General features: G+C 40.8%; 1 protein-coding gene across 3 annotated transcripts in view; it reads left to right on the top strand.

Moving 5' to 3' along the window:
• The window catches only part of LOC134345814 (E3 ubiquitin-protein ligase RMND5A), a 70725-nt gene extending 52546 nt beyond the window's left edge, over positions 1 to 18179 (top strand). For 2 of the 3 annotated variants that reach the window (XM_063047075.1, XM_063047074.1), the window contains 3 exons: positions 3418 to 3520; positions 4432 to 4586; positions 17350 to 18179. In XM_063047075.1, the coding sequence (XP_062903145.1) occupies positions 3418 to 3520; positions 4432 to 4586; positions 17350 to 17413 (322 nt within the window). In that variant the 3' untranslated portion in view covers positions 17414 to 18179. Of the gene's footprint in view, positions 1 to 2932; positions 3368 to 3417; positions 3521 to 4431; positions 4587 to 17349 lie in introns of those variants that run through there. The other variant, XM_063047076.1, reaches the window with a different exon arrangement.
• The last annotated feature ends 510 nt before the right edge of the window (positions 18180 to 18689 follow it).

The following is an 18689-nucleotide window of genomic DNA, read 5'->3' on the forward strand; positions in this document are numbered from 1 at the left end:
CATTGTGCTCATCACTAGGAAAGCCCAGCAGGGATGGTTCTTCCTTTAATTGTGGAATCCCCTGTCCCTACTGCACTCCTCTTCCCTTGTGAACCACAGAGCCAGATGCAGTGCTGGACACCCAGTTGCTGCACCTTCCTGGTTTCTGGTAGGTATCTTCTCCCCACCCCTCCCACCCCAAACCGACAATACCAACAGTGGGCAATCATGGCTGACAAGGGAAGTTAAAGACTGCATAAAAGCCAAGTAAAAGGCGCATAAGGTAGCAAAAGTGAGTTGGAATTTGGATGGTTGGGAAGCTGGGAAGCTTTTAAAATCCAACAAAAGGCAACTATAAAGCTATAAGAAGGGAAAAGATGAAATATGAGGGCAATGCCGGCTGGTGGCATAGTGGCATCAGCGCTGGACTGCGGGACGGAGGTTCCCAAGTTCAGACCCAGCCAGCTCCCCCCGGCACGTTTTCCATCTGTGCAGGGTTAAGAGCTGGTGATCTCTTTGGGGAAAAAAAAACTCACCCGGCAGAAGGCAATGGCAAACCACTGCTGTAACTTGCCTCATATGTGAATTCCAACTATGTCAGAACGGCATGGGAGGAAATCGTCCACTACCAAGAAAAATTCCGGATGCGACCTACATTATGAGGGCAAACTAGCCAGTCATATAAAGCAGGATACTAAAAGTTTTTCAGTTATATGAAGAGTAAAAGGGAAGTGTGAGTTGATTTTGGACCACTGGAAGCTAATGCTGGTGAGGCAGTAATGGGGACAAAGAAATGGTGGATGAACTTAATGAGTACTTTGCATCTGTCTTCACTGTAGAAGACTCTAGCAGTGTGAGAGAGGTCCGTGAGAGTCAGGGAGCAGGAGTCAGTGCCATTGCTATTACAGAGGAAAAGGTGCTAGGCAAACTGAATGGTCTTAAGCTAGATAGTCACCTGGACCAGATGAACAACATCCCAGAGACCTGAGTGAGGTTGCTGAAGAGATAACGGATGCATTGATCATGATCTTTCAAGAATGACTTGATTCTGGCATGGTCTTGGAGGACTGGAAGATTGCAAGTGCCGCTCCACTCCTTAAGTAGGGAGGAAGACAAAAGAAAGGAAATTATAGGGCATTTAGCCTAACCTCAGTGGTTGAGAACGTGTTGGAGTCTATTATTAAGGATGAGGTTTTGGGGTACTTGTAGACTAATGAAAAAATAAGTCAAAGTCAGCATGGTTTCTGTAAAGGGAAATGGAGTTCGAGGAAGTAACAGGCAGGGTAAACAAAGGAGAGGCAGTGGGTGTCATTTACTTGGATTTTCAGAAGGCATTTGATAAGGTGCCACGCATGAGGCTGCTTAACAAGATAAAATCCTATGGCATTACAGGAAAGATACTGGCATGGATAGAGGAATGGCTGACGGGCAGGAGGCAGCGAGTAGGAATAAAAGGGGCCTTTCTGTTTGGCTGCAAGTGACTAGTGGTGTTCGTCTGGGGTCAGTATTGGTACTGCTAATTTTCACGTTGTCTGTCAATGATTTGTATAATGGAATTGATGGCTTTGTGGCAAAGTTTGTGGATGATACGAAGATAGGTGGTGCTGAGGAAGCAATCTGATTGCAGCAGGTCTTAGACAAATTGGAAGAAAGAGCAAAAATGTGGCAGATGGAGTACAGTGTTGGGAAATGTATGATAATGCATTTTGGTAAAAGGAACAATAGTGTGAACTATTATCTGTAAATGGGGAGAAGATACAAACATCAGAGGTGCAGAGAGACTTGTGAGTCCTCATGTAAGACTCCCAGAAGATTAATTTACAGATTGAGAATGTAGTAAAGTAGATAAATGCAATGTTGGTATTGAATTCAAGGGGATTAGAATATAAAAGCAAGGAGATAATGCTTTGGGGGCTTGTAATCACTGGAATTTAGAAGAATGCGAGGGGATCTCATTGAAACCTACCGAATATTGATAGGACTAGACGTGGTGGATGTGGAGAGAATGTTTCCTATGGTGGGGTATCCAGAACCTGAAGACACAGTCTCAAAATTGAGGGGCAACCTTTGAGTAAGGAGGAATTTTTTTTACCCAGAGTAGTAAATCTGTGGAATGCTCTGCCACAAACTGCGGTGGAAGCCAAGGCTGTGGGTATATTTAAGGTGGAAGTTGATCGTTTCCTGATCGGTCAGGGCATCAAAGGATTTGGCGAGAAACCAGGTACTGTATATGGGGTTGAGTGGGATCCAGATTAGCCATGATGAAATGGTGGAACAGACTCAATTGGTTGAATGGCCTAATTCTGCTCCTGTGTCTTATGGTCTGATATCCAAAGTGATATACTTAATATTGAGGGGAATGGCCACAGGGGTACTCTGCACTGGCTGCCAATTTCCTTTCCCTGTCCTGACAGTCACCCAGATACTTGCCTCCTGCAACTTAGGGGTGACTACCTCTCTGTATCTATCACCTCCCTATTTTCCCTTATGAGGTGAAGATCATCGAGGTGCAGCTCGATGCACTTTGTGTAGATGTGGTTTTCAGGGAGACTGGTGGTCTCCTGGAGTTCTGACACGCCACACAAAGAGCATCCCATTTACCTCCGACCCATTCTCTACTAACTTGGTATGGAATAACAGGAAAAAAAACTTACCCAGAACTTACTTAGAACCTCCACTTGTGCTTTTCCAAGCCTGTTGTTGCCCAAGACTTTTGAGCCAAAGCCGCACACTCTAATACTGCTCCACTCCAACAATGGCTGCTTCGCTTACACTTCCTTTTTTTAAAATTGGCCTTGTGCTGTTTGCAATCTGCCAAGAAAGAGACAAAAAGCACTCAAGCTCTTTTTAAACCTTGCATCGCATATTGCAGCCTGCTGAAAAATACTGTTTCTTTCTCCATGTATGCGACCTGATCTATCAAATATATAACCATTTTCTGTTTTCATTTCAGATTTCCAGCACCTGCAGTTCTTGGCTTTTTGACTCCTAGATTGAGTTTGACTGGATTATCCACTAAATACAGATTGATGTTAATGCTCAAAAAATGAGTTAGTTCATATGTGTGAAATTTCAGTAGCATCGGTATAAAACTTGTTTTAAATGTATTTTCAATATTTGTTGTTCTATGTCCTATGATTAGTAAAGCTTGTAATGTTTAAAATGCAAACTTTGTCTACCTACTTTCAGAAGCTGGACCCCAAATACTTCTATTGACTTGAGGGTTGTGTCATTAATTCAGATTCTCTCAGAACTAATTTGTTCTGAGAAGTATTATTGTTATATTTTATCCACTTTCATATAAAGAAGTTGCTTCTGAATTCACTATTGAACTTAATCAATGATATGCACTTTTTTCAGCAGTAATGAGCAGTAAACTGTACATTTTAAATGTTTGTATTAAATTGTATCCTTATCTTTTAAAAATCATTTATTTAGTTTTTCAGCAGGGTGTATTGCTTTGCCAGCTCTCATAAACATTAAGGCGGTCATTGAACAGAGACAGTGCACTGGAGTATGGAACCAGAAAGATGAGTTGCCAGTAAGTACACCTAATATTTGTTTTTACTTTGTATGTAAACCCATGATATACACAGGCTTTTTAACAAATAATCATTTCATCACAAGTCTTTGACTTTAGTGTCAAATGCCAAAATGATATCCAGAAACAAGGAGAGTTTCCTGATAATGTGGCCCCTTTTAATCCTGTTTTCAAATATTCTCTTAACATTTTCTTTGATCATGCCCACTCCTCACATCCCCTCCACCACCCCCCCATGCCCCCAATTACTCCAGTGGTTTTCTGTTATTATTGTTTCGTATGTTCATTCACGGGATGCATATGTCACTGGCAAGTCTGGATCTATTTTCCATTCCCTTTTTTTCCCTCGAATGGAGTTGCTTGCTGGGCTATTTCAGAGAACAGCGATGAGAGAAATAGGAGGGTGTACTAGTCATTTTATTCGGTACTCAAGGGAATCTAAGTAATTACTTTATCTAATCTGGCGCTCACGTATCTGCTGCAGAGCTCCTTAGTTTCTCTTCCTGTCCTGATTCTGCTTACAACATGGTCTGGTGGTGAAGCCCCTCTTAAAGTTGTGGAGTGGTTGTGTTTGCCCCCAGTTATACTTCTTGGGGTAGTTCTCCTCAGGTAGCCGCAGCAATCATGTTCCAGCAGGGTTCAGCTTGAGTTCAGGAGACAAGTGAGTTCTTGTGGGAGGAAGTGCTACCTTATCCCTTGCACAGACAAGTTTTCCTTCCCCACAGGTTGCCACTACAACAGTGCCCCAGCAGATTTCAGCTACCTTTCATTCAGTTTGGCATGAAGGTTGCTTAGAATGTTTGCCCAATGTGTGGCTTTACATTTTATCCTACCCTACCAAACACTCTAAATTATTGACATTTTTTCTTTTGTGCAGTGTCATATTAATGATTTTCTTTTTCTGATTATAGATTGAAGTCGACCTTGGTAAAAAATGTTGGTATCACTCAATATTTGCCTGCCCAATTCTTCGACAACAGACTACAGAATCCAATCCACCAATGAAACTTGTATGTGGCCACATAATCTCCAGAGATGCTCTAAACAAAATGATCAATGGAAGCAAGTGAGTGTTGGTAGAAATCCCATTAAACTGTTCTGTTTAACCTTTAAAATAAAATGAACACCCAAAACAAATTGTTATCAAGGCATCTCTGCTGTAAAGGAGGGAAGCATTTCAAGTCCCTTATATTTTGATGTTAGATAATTATTGATTGTCTCTGTTTATCTGGGTTAATTTATAATATTTAATAATTTTATTGAACAAAACTATATTAAACACAGGTTTTTAAAAAAAATCTGTTATCAAGCCTTCTCAGATATTTGGTTGAAAGTTTGATTTTTCTGGAAAATAGAAAATCCTGATTTTACTAAATGACTTAGCTGCAAAGTTAAGATCATACCTTCCAAATGTGAATCCCACACTGGAGAAATATTTGTATTCATGCTATTGATACCTATTAATTTTTTTTTAACATTTATGTGCAATTTATACTTCTCCACTTTGGAATATTTGCATGTTTATCCATCATTTTATTTTGTTTTAGTTGCAGCTTCCTCCATCTTATCAGTTGCTATTTTTTGGTTCTGACATTGGACAGGTGATTGTTTTATAGTCATATCAAGAACAGCAGAAAGAATAGCAATTCTGTAAGGAAACTTGCATTGTGTTCTAGCAATAACTTGCATTAATGTAACAACATTTAAAATGGTAAAGCTTTCAAAGATGTTTCTTTAAATACTGAACCTCACTTGATGAAATTAGTGCAGTGATTGAAAACTTGATTTTAAGGGTATTCTTAAAGGAGGACACGGATGGCACATTTTGGAAGGAAAGTTTATCATTGAAAGGTTCTTCCACCAACAATGGAGTAATTAAATTTGGGAATGATCTTGAGTCTAGGGTTGGAGTACAAAAATTTTGAAGGTTGTAGAGCTGGAGGAGATGAGGCCATGGAATGATTTGAAAGAAAAGTTTAAAATTCTTTAAAAATTTGAATTTTAACCAGGACCTTAAGAAGACCACTAAGCTCAAATTTGATGAATGACTGTAACTTAATGCAGTTTTCAATACTGGAAGAGGCATTTTAGATAGAATTTTATTGAGGTTAGATGTGCACCACAGTAGCTTATCCGTTAGTGCCACACTATTTTAGCTCAGGATGTTACAGAGTTCAATTCAAGCGCAGTTCTATAAGGAGTCTCTGTATAGCCTCCCCATGAAATGTGTGGGTTTTCTCCAGATCATTGGGTTTCCTCCCACAGTCCAAAGATGTACTGGTGTTAAACCTTATTTCTAATTATTACCCGTTACCCAATGCAAGAACACACAGTACTATGGAAGATAAAGCAACTGCTTCTTTATTAGTAGCTTGCTACTGGAGAGAGAGCACCTCTGGGGCACACACGAGGTCGGTACCAGTGGTCTCTCTCCCCAAGCACACGGAGTCTTTTTATACCCTTTTTGTCACATAGTAGGAAACAATTTTTTTTAACTACCCCCATAGTCACATGCCCAGCAATAGTGGTATTTTGAGACAAAGACCCCTTGGTTACCTTAAAAAGCAAAAGCCATCAAACTTAGACATGTGCACGATGAAGTAGTTCCTCATTTTTCAACCACAGTTCCACACTTTTTAGACAGAATATAATTAAATTGCCACATTACCACATCCTGCAGGTGAAACAAGGATTTCAAGGTCATATTGAACCTTTGTCCAACTTAAGAGTATTTATAGAACTAGCTTACAAGACAAAGACAGAAAAGCAGAACCCAATTCACAAAACATAACTTCTGCAAAATTGTCAGTCTGAAAGCAACACAGGCAGACCACCCAGACGGAAGTCCGAGCAACCCCTCCTCAGAAGGGTCCGAAAACCACCCCCAACCCCTTCAACCCTTCAACATCTCACTGGGTAGGTTAATTGGTCATTGTAAATTGTCACTGTTCAGGTCAGGGTTAATTGGTTTGTCAGTGGTTGCTGGGGTGGCATGGCTTGAAGGGCCTACGTTGCACTGAATTGCTAAATAAATAAAAATGTGTAAGAGTGCCAGAAGAAAATTAGTATTGTGGTTAAGAAAGCATACAGTGCATTGGTCCTCATCAGTCGTGGGATTGAGGAGCCGAGAGGTAATGTTGCAGCCATATAGGACCCTGGTCAGACCCCACTTGGAGTACTATGCTCAGTTCTGGTTGCCTCACTATAGGAAGGATGTGGAAACCATAGAAAGGGTGCAGAGGAGATTTACAAGGATGTTGCCTGGATTAGGGAGCATGCCTTATGAGAATAGGTTGAGTGAACTCAGCCTTTTTTCCTTGGAGCGACGGAAGATGAAAGGCGACCTGACAGAGGTGTATAAGATGATGGAGGCATTGATCATGTGGATAGTCAGAGGCTTTTTCCCAGTGCTGAAATGGCTAGCATGAGAGGGCACAGTTTTAAGGTGTTTGGAAGTAGGTACACAGGAGATGTCAGGGGTAAGTTGCTGTTGTTTTTCTCTTTTTTTAAACGCAGAGAGTGGTGAGTGTGTGGAATGGGCTGCTGGCAACGGTGGTGGAGGTGGATATGATAGGGTCTTTTAAGAGACTCCTGGACAGGTACATGGAGCTCAGAAAAATAGAGGGCTATGGGTAACCCTACGTAATTTCTAAAGTAAGGACATGTTCGTACAGCTCTGTGGGCCAAAGGGCCTGTATTGTGCTGTAGGTTTTCTATGCTTCTGACCCAGTACTACAGGATTAATGATGTGAGTTCTAAAAACTCATCCTTGTGAGTTTTATCACCAATGTGGGATCTCAGACTCGGCTACTGAGAGGGTGGGTCCTTTGGAAAGTAGTGCATTGTATGTGTTGCTTCGGACCGCCGGAAAATGACACAAGAGTGTTAGTAATGTGGGACAGAGAAATGGTGGAAGAACTTTAGTATTTTGCATAATTGTGGAAGACATTAGCAGTATGCCAGAAATTCAAGAGTGTCAGGATGCAGTAGTGAGTGTAGTTGCTATTATTAAGGAGAAGGTGCTGAAAGGTCTGAAGATAGATATGTCTCCCTGGATCAGATGGACTACACCCTAGGGTTCTGAAAGAGGTAGATCAAGAGATCGCAGAGGCATTTGTAATGATCTTCAAGAATTACTTGATTCTGGAATGGTTCCAGAGGAGTGGAAAAATGCAAAAGTCACTTTTAAGTATGAGATTTCAGGGTACTTGAAGGCACATGATAAAATAGGCCAAAGTTGGCATGGTTTCCTTAAGGGGAAATCTTGCATGACAAACCTTTTGGAATGCTTTGAAATAGCAGGCAGATAGACAAAGGAGAGTCCGTGGATATTGTTTATTTGCATTTTCAGAAGGCCTTTAACGTGGTGCCACACATGAGCCTGTTTAACAAGATAAAAGCCCATGGTATTACAGGAAAAATATTAGCAACACAAAAAATTTGTTGAAACAACTCAGCAGATCAGGCAGCATTGATGGAAGGGTAAACAGTTGACACTTCGGGCCTTTTTCAGGAGTTCTGAAGAAGGGTCTTAGCCTGAGACATCGACTGTTTACTCTTTTCCATGGACGCTGCCTGACCTGCTGAGTTCTTCCAGCATTTTGTACGTGTGTTGCTTTGCATTTCCAGCATCGGCAGATTTTCTTGTATTCAGGAAAAATATTAGCATGGATGTAAGATTGGCTGATTAGCAGGAGACAGAGTGTGGAAATACAGAGCGCCTTTTCTGGTTGGCTGCCGGTAACTAGTAGTGTTCCGCAGGGTTTGGTATTGGGACCACTTCTTTTCAGGTTGTATGTCAATGATTTTGGTGATGGAATTTATGGCTTTGTGGCCAAGTTTGCGGATGATACGAAGATAGGTAGAGGGGCAGATAGTGTTAAGGAAGCAGAATGACTTGTACAGATTGGGAGAATGTGCAAGGAAGTGGCAGATGGGAATATAGGGAAGTGTATGATCATGCACTTTGGTAGGGGAATAAAGGCATAGACTATTTTCTAAATGAGGATAAAATTCAAAAACTCGGAAGTGCAAAGGGACTTGGGAGTTCTCTTGCAGGATTTCCAAAAGGGTAAATTGAAGGTTGAATTGGTGGTAAAGAAAACAAATGCAATGTTAGTGTTCATTTAGAGAGGAGTAGAATATTAAATGCAAAGATGTAATACTGATGCTTTTTGAGGGATTGGTCAGACTGCACTTGGAGTACTGTGAGTTGTTTTGGGCCCCTTATCTAAGAAGAGATGTGCTGGCATTAAAGTGGATCCAATGGAGGTTCCAAAGAATTCTAGGAATGAAAGGATTAATGTATGAGGTGCGCTTGATGGTTCCTAGCCTGCACTTGCTGGAGTTTAGAAGAATCCGGGGGTGGGGGGGGCGGGGAGTGAGAGAATCTAATTGAAACTGGGGAATTCGGTGAACTAGACTTTCAGAGATGCAGGTACGGACGCTGGGGGGGGGTGGGGGTCATGCTGTGTCAAGGTCTATTGGTAGAAGACAACCAGTGGTCAGCTCCATTACTCTGTGTCAATTAAAGCATCAAAAATGATTAAAATCAGAGGATGAAAGTGGAAAACGAACAGGTGTTCAGCGCTGTCTGCCTACGTTTGATCAGTCTCCCTCTCTACTCACTACTACCATCAGGCAGGAGGCACAGGAGTCTTGGATCCCACAACACTAGGTTTGGGAACAGTTGCTGGGCTCCCGGACAGGGTTCACTCACCTTAGCACTGAAAGGGCTCTACAGCTCTGGACTCACTTTCATGGACTCTGCAGTTCATATTTTGTGTACTATTTGTAATATTTTTGCGACTTGATATAGGCGTCAAGGCGAAGAGGGAAGGACGAACTGGTGTTTAGCTCACTACTCAGTGAGGTTTACTGGCTTCAGTGCTGAATTGACTCTGCAGGTGTGGCCTGCAGCCTTAGGGCTTCTGGGCTGGCTTCACTCGCCTCAGCACTAAACAGGCTGCGTGGATGTGAACTCATTTTTTGGGGACTCTGTGGTTACCGTTATTTGTTTACCTTCTTTATCGTTTGAGCAATTTGTTCTTTTTTCGCACATTTGGTGTTTGACTGTCTTTGTTGTGAGTTTTTTTTAATGGGTTCTATTGTTTGTGGCTGCCTGCAAGAAGACAAATCTCAAGGTTGTGTATAAATTGATAATGGAATTTTGAAGAATGAGCAAGATGGCGGGGGGGGGATCTCATTGAAACCTATTGAATATTGAAAGGCTTAGAGTGGATGTGGAGAGGGCGTTTCCTATAGTGAGGGAGTCTAGGACTAGAGGGCACAGCCTCAGAATAGAGGGATATCCATTTAGACCAGAGATGAGGAGGAATTTCTTTAGCCAGAGGGTAATGATTATCGAATTCATTGCCTCAGATGCCTGTAGAACCAAGTCATTGGGTATATTTAGAGTGGTGGTTGATCAGTTCATGATTAGTTAGGGTGTCAGAGGTTACTGAGAGAAAACAGGAGTATGGGGTTGAGATGCATAATAAATTAGCTATAATGGAGTGGCAGATTAGACTCGATGGCTAAATGCTGTAACTCTACTCCTGTGTTTTGTATGCCTATGGTCTGAGGCTTTCCATATGTTATTGTAGTTAGTATACTGGTGACAAGAGACTGCAGATGCTAGAACGTTGTGCAAAAAGCAAATTGCTGGAGGAACTCAGCTAGTTGAGCAGCATTCATGAAGGCGAAGGGGCAATCTATATTTCAGGTGATGATGACATTTGGAGTCGCAGTATTTGGAGAGGTTTGCTTTAAAAGAAATAGGAGCAGGAGCTGGCCATCTGACCCATCAAGCCTGCTTTACCATTCAATTAGATTAGGACTAATCAGCTTCACCTTCCTTTTTCCCATAACCCTTAATGTCCCTATTTATGCAAAAATCTATCCAACTGTATTTTAAATATACTTAATGAGGTAGACGCTACTGCTTCCCTGGGCAGAGAATTCCATATATTCACCGCACTCTGAAAATAGACGTTCCTCCTCATCTTCAGCCAAAATCTACTCCTCTGAATCTTGATACTATGCCCCCCTAGTTCTAGTTTCACCTACCGGTGGAAACAACTTTTCTGCCTGTAAGAGGTTTTATGTGCATCCTTGAATAGTTTCCAGGTCTATCTTATAATATTGTGGAGCATGTAATAGTGTCTTTTATAAAGTCTGATGATGGGGATACAAGCAATGTAGCCTATGCTCTGGAGCCAACTGAGTGCAATTAGGACTTCATTGCTGCAGATGTTGGCCTTGGAGTGGAGCTGGAGAATTTTGATGAGCTAAGGTTAGTGGTAACTCTCCAATGTTTTGCTGCTGTAGATAGTTTTAGAAATGCATATGAAGGCATTCCTGCCTAGAAGAACTGAGCTTTAGGTCTTGATCTTCATAAATTCTTTTGCTCAGATGATCAAAGGCTGGAGGTAACAAAAGCATGAATGTGGGCTTAGATAATGGTACAGAAATAGAAATGGGCTAGTTTAGTGATTGCATGGTCAACCATTTGGCTCATATTCAGATATACTGTACCAAGGTCATGTAGAGACTGTTCATTTTTATACAAGGCGTCAAGGTATTCAGATGGAGTTTGTATCTATTGAACACACTTTCATGGTAGGGATCGATCAAGTATTTTCTCAGTTTTCAGTTTCACATCATTTCTGCTCATCTGATATAGGCTGCCTAACCACACAGTCTATAGATTGAATGATTAAGAGCTTTGATGCCCTGTTGTTTTGTGAAAATGTATATTGTGTTTTCAATTGATATCAGATAGGTGGCAGCATGTAATGGGAGGAATAGTCATTGTAGGTATTACTCTGGCTGTGACTGTATAGACAAAAATGGAACCAGCAGGCATCTGAGAAGAATGATGATGTAGAGAAGTTGCAGAGGATGAAATGGTCAACTGTGTTAGACTGTGTGGTCAAGAAGGAAAAGGAAGAAATTAAGGAAAAATTGTAGACCATACATGTTGATAAATTGTTTTTCATAAAAATTTGAGTTAACTCTTAAAATAAATGAGGATAAACCAAGATGCAGATATATGCAAAAAGAGAATGAGGTAATAATTTAGGTACTGGACCCTTCATCAGATCTGAGAAAGTGACAAAACAAATTGAAGTATGGATGTGGAAGGAATAGACAGGACAAAAAGGCTATCTCTGAGCTTAAGACAGGCCACCATGATGTATTGTAACAAGCTATGGGTTCATGGGAGTTGTTAGTGAGAGAGAGAAAATGAATAAAAGACGACTCTAGAAAGGCAGACACAGCTCAGCGCATCATGGAAACTGTCCTCCCCTCCGTGAGCTCCCATTTATGTTCCTTGCTGTCTTGGTAAAGCAGCCAACAGAAACAAAGATCTAACCCACCCCATACATTCTCCTTCTTCCTCGCTCCCTTCAGGCAGAAGATAGAAAAACCTAAAAACACATACTGACAGGCTCCAAGGAAGCTTCTATCCCACAGTTATAAGGCTATTAAGTGGTCCCTAGTACGATAACATGGACTCTTGACCTCACAATCCATCTCATCATGGCTTTGCACCTTATTATCTTCCTGCAATGTACTTTCTCTGTAACTATAACACTCTATTTTGCATTCTGTTATCGTTTTCCCTTGTAGTACCTCAAATGCACTGATGTAATAAAATGATCAGTATGGATAACATGGAAAAGTTTTTCGCTGTACCTCAGTATATATGACAGTAATAAACCAATGCAAGTTATGAAATGAGGGCCATTTCAGGATGAAAACACAAAGGAGCATAGAAGTTGCAAAGTGATGGGCTATGGGATGTACACAGCAGATTAACTTGTATTAATGGGAACAGAATAAAGTAAACCTGAGTTGGTATCATAGAAGTGGCCAGTTCTAATAGAGAGAAAGTGAGTTATCTGAATTTGTAAAATTCATTAATGAGTCCAGAGAAGCACTGTTCCCTACGCTTGCATTGGGCTCCATTATAACAATGTAGCAAGTCACAGATAGGTCAGAGAGTTAAAATAACATGTTATAGGAAGCTTTGAGTCAATATTAGGCAGAGTGTTGAATATGTGGAATTCATTGTCACATGCGGCTGTGGAGGCCAAGTCATTGGGTATAAGGTAAAGGTTGATGGATTCTTGATTAGCCAAGGCAGGGATTGGAGCTGAGAGGGAAAATGGATCAGCCATGATGAAATGGCAGAGCAGACTCAATGGGCCAATTAGCCTAATTCTGCCCCTATATCTTATGATCTTAAGGTCTTATGGACTAAATGTGCATACTTGTTTCATAAAATGGTGCTTGGTTTCTCTGTTGTAGAAGATATCACATTCTGAGTACCAAAATACAGGACGTTAAATTTAAAGAAGTGCAATTGAAACTGTTTTGTACCAGATTGATAGAAGTAGTGACAGGCAGGTTTTAGTGGCATGGGAGAGTGTCATAAGAAGGGAAGTGGTTTTGGGTGAGCTAACAGAAGAGCAGATTAGGGTGTTACAAATTAACTGATCTCTGAAGCACTTGTAGGGGGTATGATGGGAAGTGGGAAATGTCTGGTGGTTGAATCATGTTGAATATAGCATAAATTGCAAAGGATGACCTGTGGAGGGAGATTGATGAAGTGGAGAATAAGGACCAGGATACCTTGATCCTTGCCTGGTCTGGCCTACAGAGACATAGGAAATAGATGAAATATGGTCAAGGACGTCATCAATATAGAAGAGTAAAAGCTGGGAAGAAGAAAGACACTTCAGAGGCCTGTGTATAGAAAGTGTAGTCATTGGAACAAATGTGAACTGAGAGAATAGTTTGGAGACCTTACTGAAGATGGGATGGTAGGAGGAATAGTTGGGATAATTCTGTAAATGTGTAAGCTTTTAATAGATATTTGTCAGAGCAGCAAGATCCAAGAAGTAAGAGCCAAACAACAGGAATTCTGCAGATGCTGGAAATTCAAGCAACACACATCAAAGTTGCTGGTGAACGCAGCAGGCCAGGCAGCATCTGTAGGAAGAGGTGCAGTCGACGTTTCAGGCCGAGACCCTTCGTCAGGACTAACTGAAGGAAGAGTGAGTAAGGGATTTGAAAGTTGGAGGGGGAGGGGGAGATCCAAAATGATAGGAGAAGACAGGAGGGGGAGGGATAGAGCCAAGAGCTGGACAGGTGATAGGGAACATCGACTTCTCTAACTTCCGCTAAGGCCCCACCTCCCCCTCGTACCCCATCTGTTATTTATTTTTATGCACACATTCTTTCTCTCACTCTCCTTTTTCTCCCTCTGTCCCTCTGAATATACCTCTTGCCCATTCTCTGGGTCCCCCCCCCCCCTTGTCTTTCTTCCCGGACCTCCTGTCCCATGATCCTCTCGTATCCCCTTTTGCCTATCACCTGTCCAGCTCTTGGCTCTATCCCTCCCCCTCCTGTCTTCTCCTATCATTTTGGATCTCCCCCTCCCCCTCCAACTTTCAGATCCCTTACTCACTCTTCCTTCAGTTAGTCCTGACGAAGGGTCTTGGCCTGAAACGTCGACTGCACCTCTTCCTACAGATGCTGCTTGGCCTGCTGCGTTCACCAGCAACTTTGATGTGTGTTGCAAGTAAGAGCCAAAGATTGGCCAGGTTAACATCAAAGTTGGAGTAGATGTAATTAAGTTCTCAAGTTCTGTGTGAGTACAATAAGCAGTGCCAATAGTAATCAACATACCAGAGAAAACATTGAAGAAGGGGACTGGAGTGTAACTTTGTTTGAACTATTAGCTCAGTCCATGGACAAACACTGACCAGATAAATTAAATTCCAGAAATGGGATGAGTGACTGAATTGGATGGTCAAGGTAGAATTTAACAGAGTGTGATATCAAGGAATCTGTTAACATGGCTCTTGTAATGTTTGAAAGATTGAAGAATTGAGGGTTATGAGGAACTAACACAGAACTTAAGCCAGCATAAATCAACCATGATCATTCTGAATGGTGGAGTGGTCTACTTGTCTGACTTTCTTGGGTTCTTGTAAAATCAAGAAGGCAGGAGGAGAGGATGGCAGCGCGCGCAGCTCTCCGGTGAAATGATATCGTATTTGCAAGTAGGATGCCGTGCACGATTCTGATTTGATGGAGACAGAAGTGAGAAGCAGAGGAACATCTGGAGAAATTTCTGAAATGCCCGGTTTGCTGCCGCTGCTACTGTGCAATCGAGAATCTCCAGAGGGAAGGCCCCAAAATCCCCGGCTTTGCCTGCTGCTGGCGACCAAGGCTGAAGTCAAAGCATTCGGCAGAGTTGGTGCTCAGTACTCAGTGTCGGAGGGCTGATCAGAGCTCGAAGTTTTTGGATGACTCAGAGTTGGACTGTGGTCGGGGCTTGGCAGGGAGAGATTTCTTCCTTCTCCCATCTGTGTGAGATGTGGGACTTTCGAGAGACTTTAAACTTTTTTATTGTGCCATGGCCTGTTCTTCATCAAGTTATGGTATTATTGCTCTGTTGTAACTGTGTTATAGTTATGTGGTTTTTGTTAGTTTTTCAGTCGTGGTCTGTCCTGTATTTCAGTGATATCACACCGGAGGAATATAGTATCATTCCTTAATGCATGCATTACTAAATGACAATAAAAGAGGACTGCGTGTCCTCATAATTTAATCTAATCAAGGGACATCAAAAGGAAGACATATTTTGCATATGCTGAAAATTTTGGGGAACACACAAAATGCTAGGGGCTCTCTGACCTGCTGAGTTCCTCCACCATTATGTGGGCATTGGAATGAAAATGCCATTGGGTTTAAATCCTGTAACTTTACCCAGAAGCACTGAGAGAAAACCTTCAGAAGAGCTACAATGGTTCAAGAAAGCATCTCACTGCCCTGTGATCTCTGTCTCAGAGGCCGATGTTAGGCTGTCTTTAAAGAGAGTGAACCCTCGCAAGGCGGAGGGTCCCGATGGGTGTACCTGGTAAGGCTCTGGAAACCTGTGTCAACCAACTAGCGGGAACATTCAAGGACATTTTCAACCTCTCACTGCTATGGGCGGGAGTTCCCACTTGCTTCAAAAAGGCAACAATTATACCAGTGCCTAAGATGAATAATGTGAGCTGCCTTAATGACTATAGCCGGGTAGCACTCACATCTATAGTGACGAAGTGCTTTGAGAGGTTGGTCTTGACTAGACGGAACTCCTGCCTCAGCAAGGACTTGGACCCATTGCAAATTGCCTATCACCATAATAGGTCAACACCATAATAGGCCCTTCACAAGGCTTTAGACCACCTGGACAACACAAACACCTATGTCAGGATGCTGTTCATCGACTATAGCTCAGCATTTTAGATTATGAAGACACGTAGTCCTCTTTTATTGTCATTTAGTAATGCATGCATTAAGAAATTATACAGTATTTCCTCCGGTGTGATAGCACAAAACACAGGACAGACCAAGACTGAAAAAGCTGACAAAACCACATAATTATAACATATAGTTACAACAGTGCAACAATACTATAACTTGATGAAGAAGTCCATGAGCACAGTAAAGTTCAAAGTCTCTCAAATGTCCCACATCTCGTGCAGACGGGAGAAGGAAGAAAAACTCTCCCTGCCATGCTGACCACAATCCGACTCTTGAGTCATCGGAAAACTTCGAGCTCTGATCAGCTCTCCGACACCGAGTACTGAGCGCCATCTCTGTCCGAACGATTCGACCTCCTTCTTGGTCACCAAAAGCAGGCAAGGCCGGGGATTTTGAGGCCTACCCTCCGAAAGATTCCTGACCACACAGTAACGACAGCAGCAAACGAGCGTTTCAGAAATTTCTCTAGATGTTCCTCTGTGCTTTCACGTCTATTCTCTATCAATTCAGAATTGTCCACGGCCCCTATTTAACAGGTATATCGTTTTTCACCTGAGGGTTGTGCACGCGCAGGCACGCCGCCATCTTCTCCTCCCGCCTTTAATACCATCATTCCCACAAACCTGATTGAGAAGTTGCAGAACCCGGGCCTCTGTACCTCCCTCTGCAATTGGATCCTCGACTTCTTCCCCTCTGCCACAGGATTCCTAAATGGACATTGAACCCTTGCACACTACCTCACTTTTTTAATGTACAGTATTTCTGTTTTTTGCACATTTTTAATCTATTCAATATACGTATACTGTAATTGATATATTTTTTTCTCTCCTATATTATGTATTGCATTGAACCACTGCTAAGTTATCAAATTTCACATCACATGCCAATGATAATAAATCTAATTCTGATTTAACAACAATTAGGGATGGACAATAACACTTCTATTGCAAGTGATGCCAGATCTCAAAATGAATAATGAAAAGGATCTTTGATTGCTTTAATCTTTGTTTCATTTTGTTACGTGACAGCTTTGTGCTCTGATGATCGAGTATTATGCTTTGTTAAGCATGTAATAGTAGGATTAAACTAGAGAATAAGGGCTAAAATTGTATCCTATTTTTCAGCATTATTCTGGATGAGGAATAACATTGAAGCAATCAGTCTTTTGCAGCAAGATCAAAATTTTGTAGAGCGCTGACTGAATCAATAGATGAGTGTTGCTTACTGCTGTTCTTTGATCCTGACTGAATTTGGGCCATAGATATGATGGAAGGCAATGCATTTGATAAACCACATAGTGCACTGTTCCCCAAGTTTTTCACTGTTTAGTGTGAAAATGAAATATTACTCTATAAATAATATTTCATTTCAGAATGAGTTTGTTGCAATATGAATGGGGTGAGATGATCAAATTTGTGCTTTTTGGGTTATTGCATGTTAATTTGATTAACATTTTCTTCAACTGATTTTACTAATGAACTGTCAATGTGTTTACTTCCTAGGTTAAAATGCCCATACTGTCCAATGGAGCAAGCACCAGCAGATGCCAAGCAGATTTTCTTTTAAAGATACTGTGATTTGAGAAGTGGCTTTGAAATTTCGGGCAGTGCAAACTGCAGCAGTTTATTGTTCTGTTGGACTAATGCTTACTAAATTGTAGAGCGGTGTTTACATGCCGGTGTGTATTTGAGAAGGAGAAAAAAGGAAAACTACTGGATATAAATTAGTTGCAATAGGGCTTTTGAACTTGATCTTGATATTTGATCAAGTGGATACACCAGCAGTCACCATTTCATGCAGTTATTTTATATTGAGAATACTAGCAGAGCATTTTTTTAACTTAAAAGAATATGTAATCACAAATGAGCAATGCATTTGATATGACTCTTCATAATATTGTCATTATATGAGTTAAATTTGATTTTTTTTAAAGTTATCAATGTGATCTTTTACTCTTTAAAAATATAGAAAAACTGACTATGAGTAGACAATAACTACTGGTAATGTTTGCATACCTTTCTATGTTGGTTTGACTAGGTAGCTTTGATATATTTTCACTTCTTTTGGTCAAAATTTGACGTAAAGCTCAGCTCAAATGTTGACTGAGCATATATTAAGCTCCCAGGGTTTATTTAAGTTTTTTGTAAATTTAAACAGCATTTGCATAGAATGTGGATTAGTAAAGTATTGGCATGGGGGAAGAATTGGTGCATGAAGGATAGGCGTGTATGATTTTTGCTTCATGTAGACAATTTAGTTACATGTATGGTACCATGTCCAATACATAATTATAAAATTGAAAAATCTTATTAAACACAAATTGTATACCAAACATTTATTTATTTTGTCACTGAGTTGAAGACCATCTTCTGTTGAAGAGTTGTCTAATTTGTGTTGTATTAAATGAAGGGTGAAATTTAATTTTAATTACTACTGTTGAATATATTCATTCTGCTTCATTATAAAGTAATACTAAAGAATGCACTTTGGAAAGGAGTTCTGAAATGCTTGTATAATTCTGATACTTGTGAAATTTAACAAGTTTTCTCCTGATCCATCATCCTTGTTGCAGATCACTGCTGTTATTCAAGTTGTATATTGTCATTATGCATTAAATGCCAAATATCTTGGATGCAAAAATAGCATTTTTAGTTTAGATCACCAATTTTCTCAATAATAGAATTTATGTAATTTTAATATTAGTAAAGGAACACAACTCAAGAATACTGGTGCAATTTTAATTAAAACTACTTTTGTCCAGTCTTTCTGGATAAATTTCATGTTAACTAGGAATTAGCTTATGAGCAAAGTTCATCCAACTCCAAGAATTTTGTTTCATATC

Source organism: Mobula hypostoma, chromosome 4 (assembly GCF_963921235.1).
Source record: "Mobula hypostoma chromosome 4, sMobHyp1.1, whole genome shotgun sequence".
In the NCBI taxonomy this organism is placed as follows: Eukaryota; Metazoa; Chordata; class Chondrichthyes; order Myliobatiformes; family Myliobatidae; genus Mobula; species Mobula hypostoma.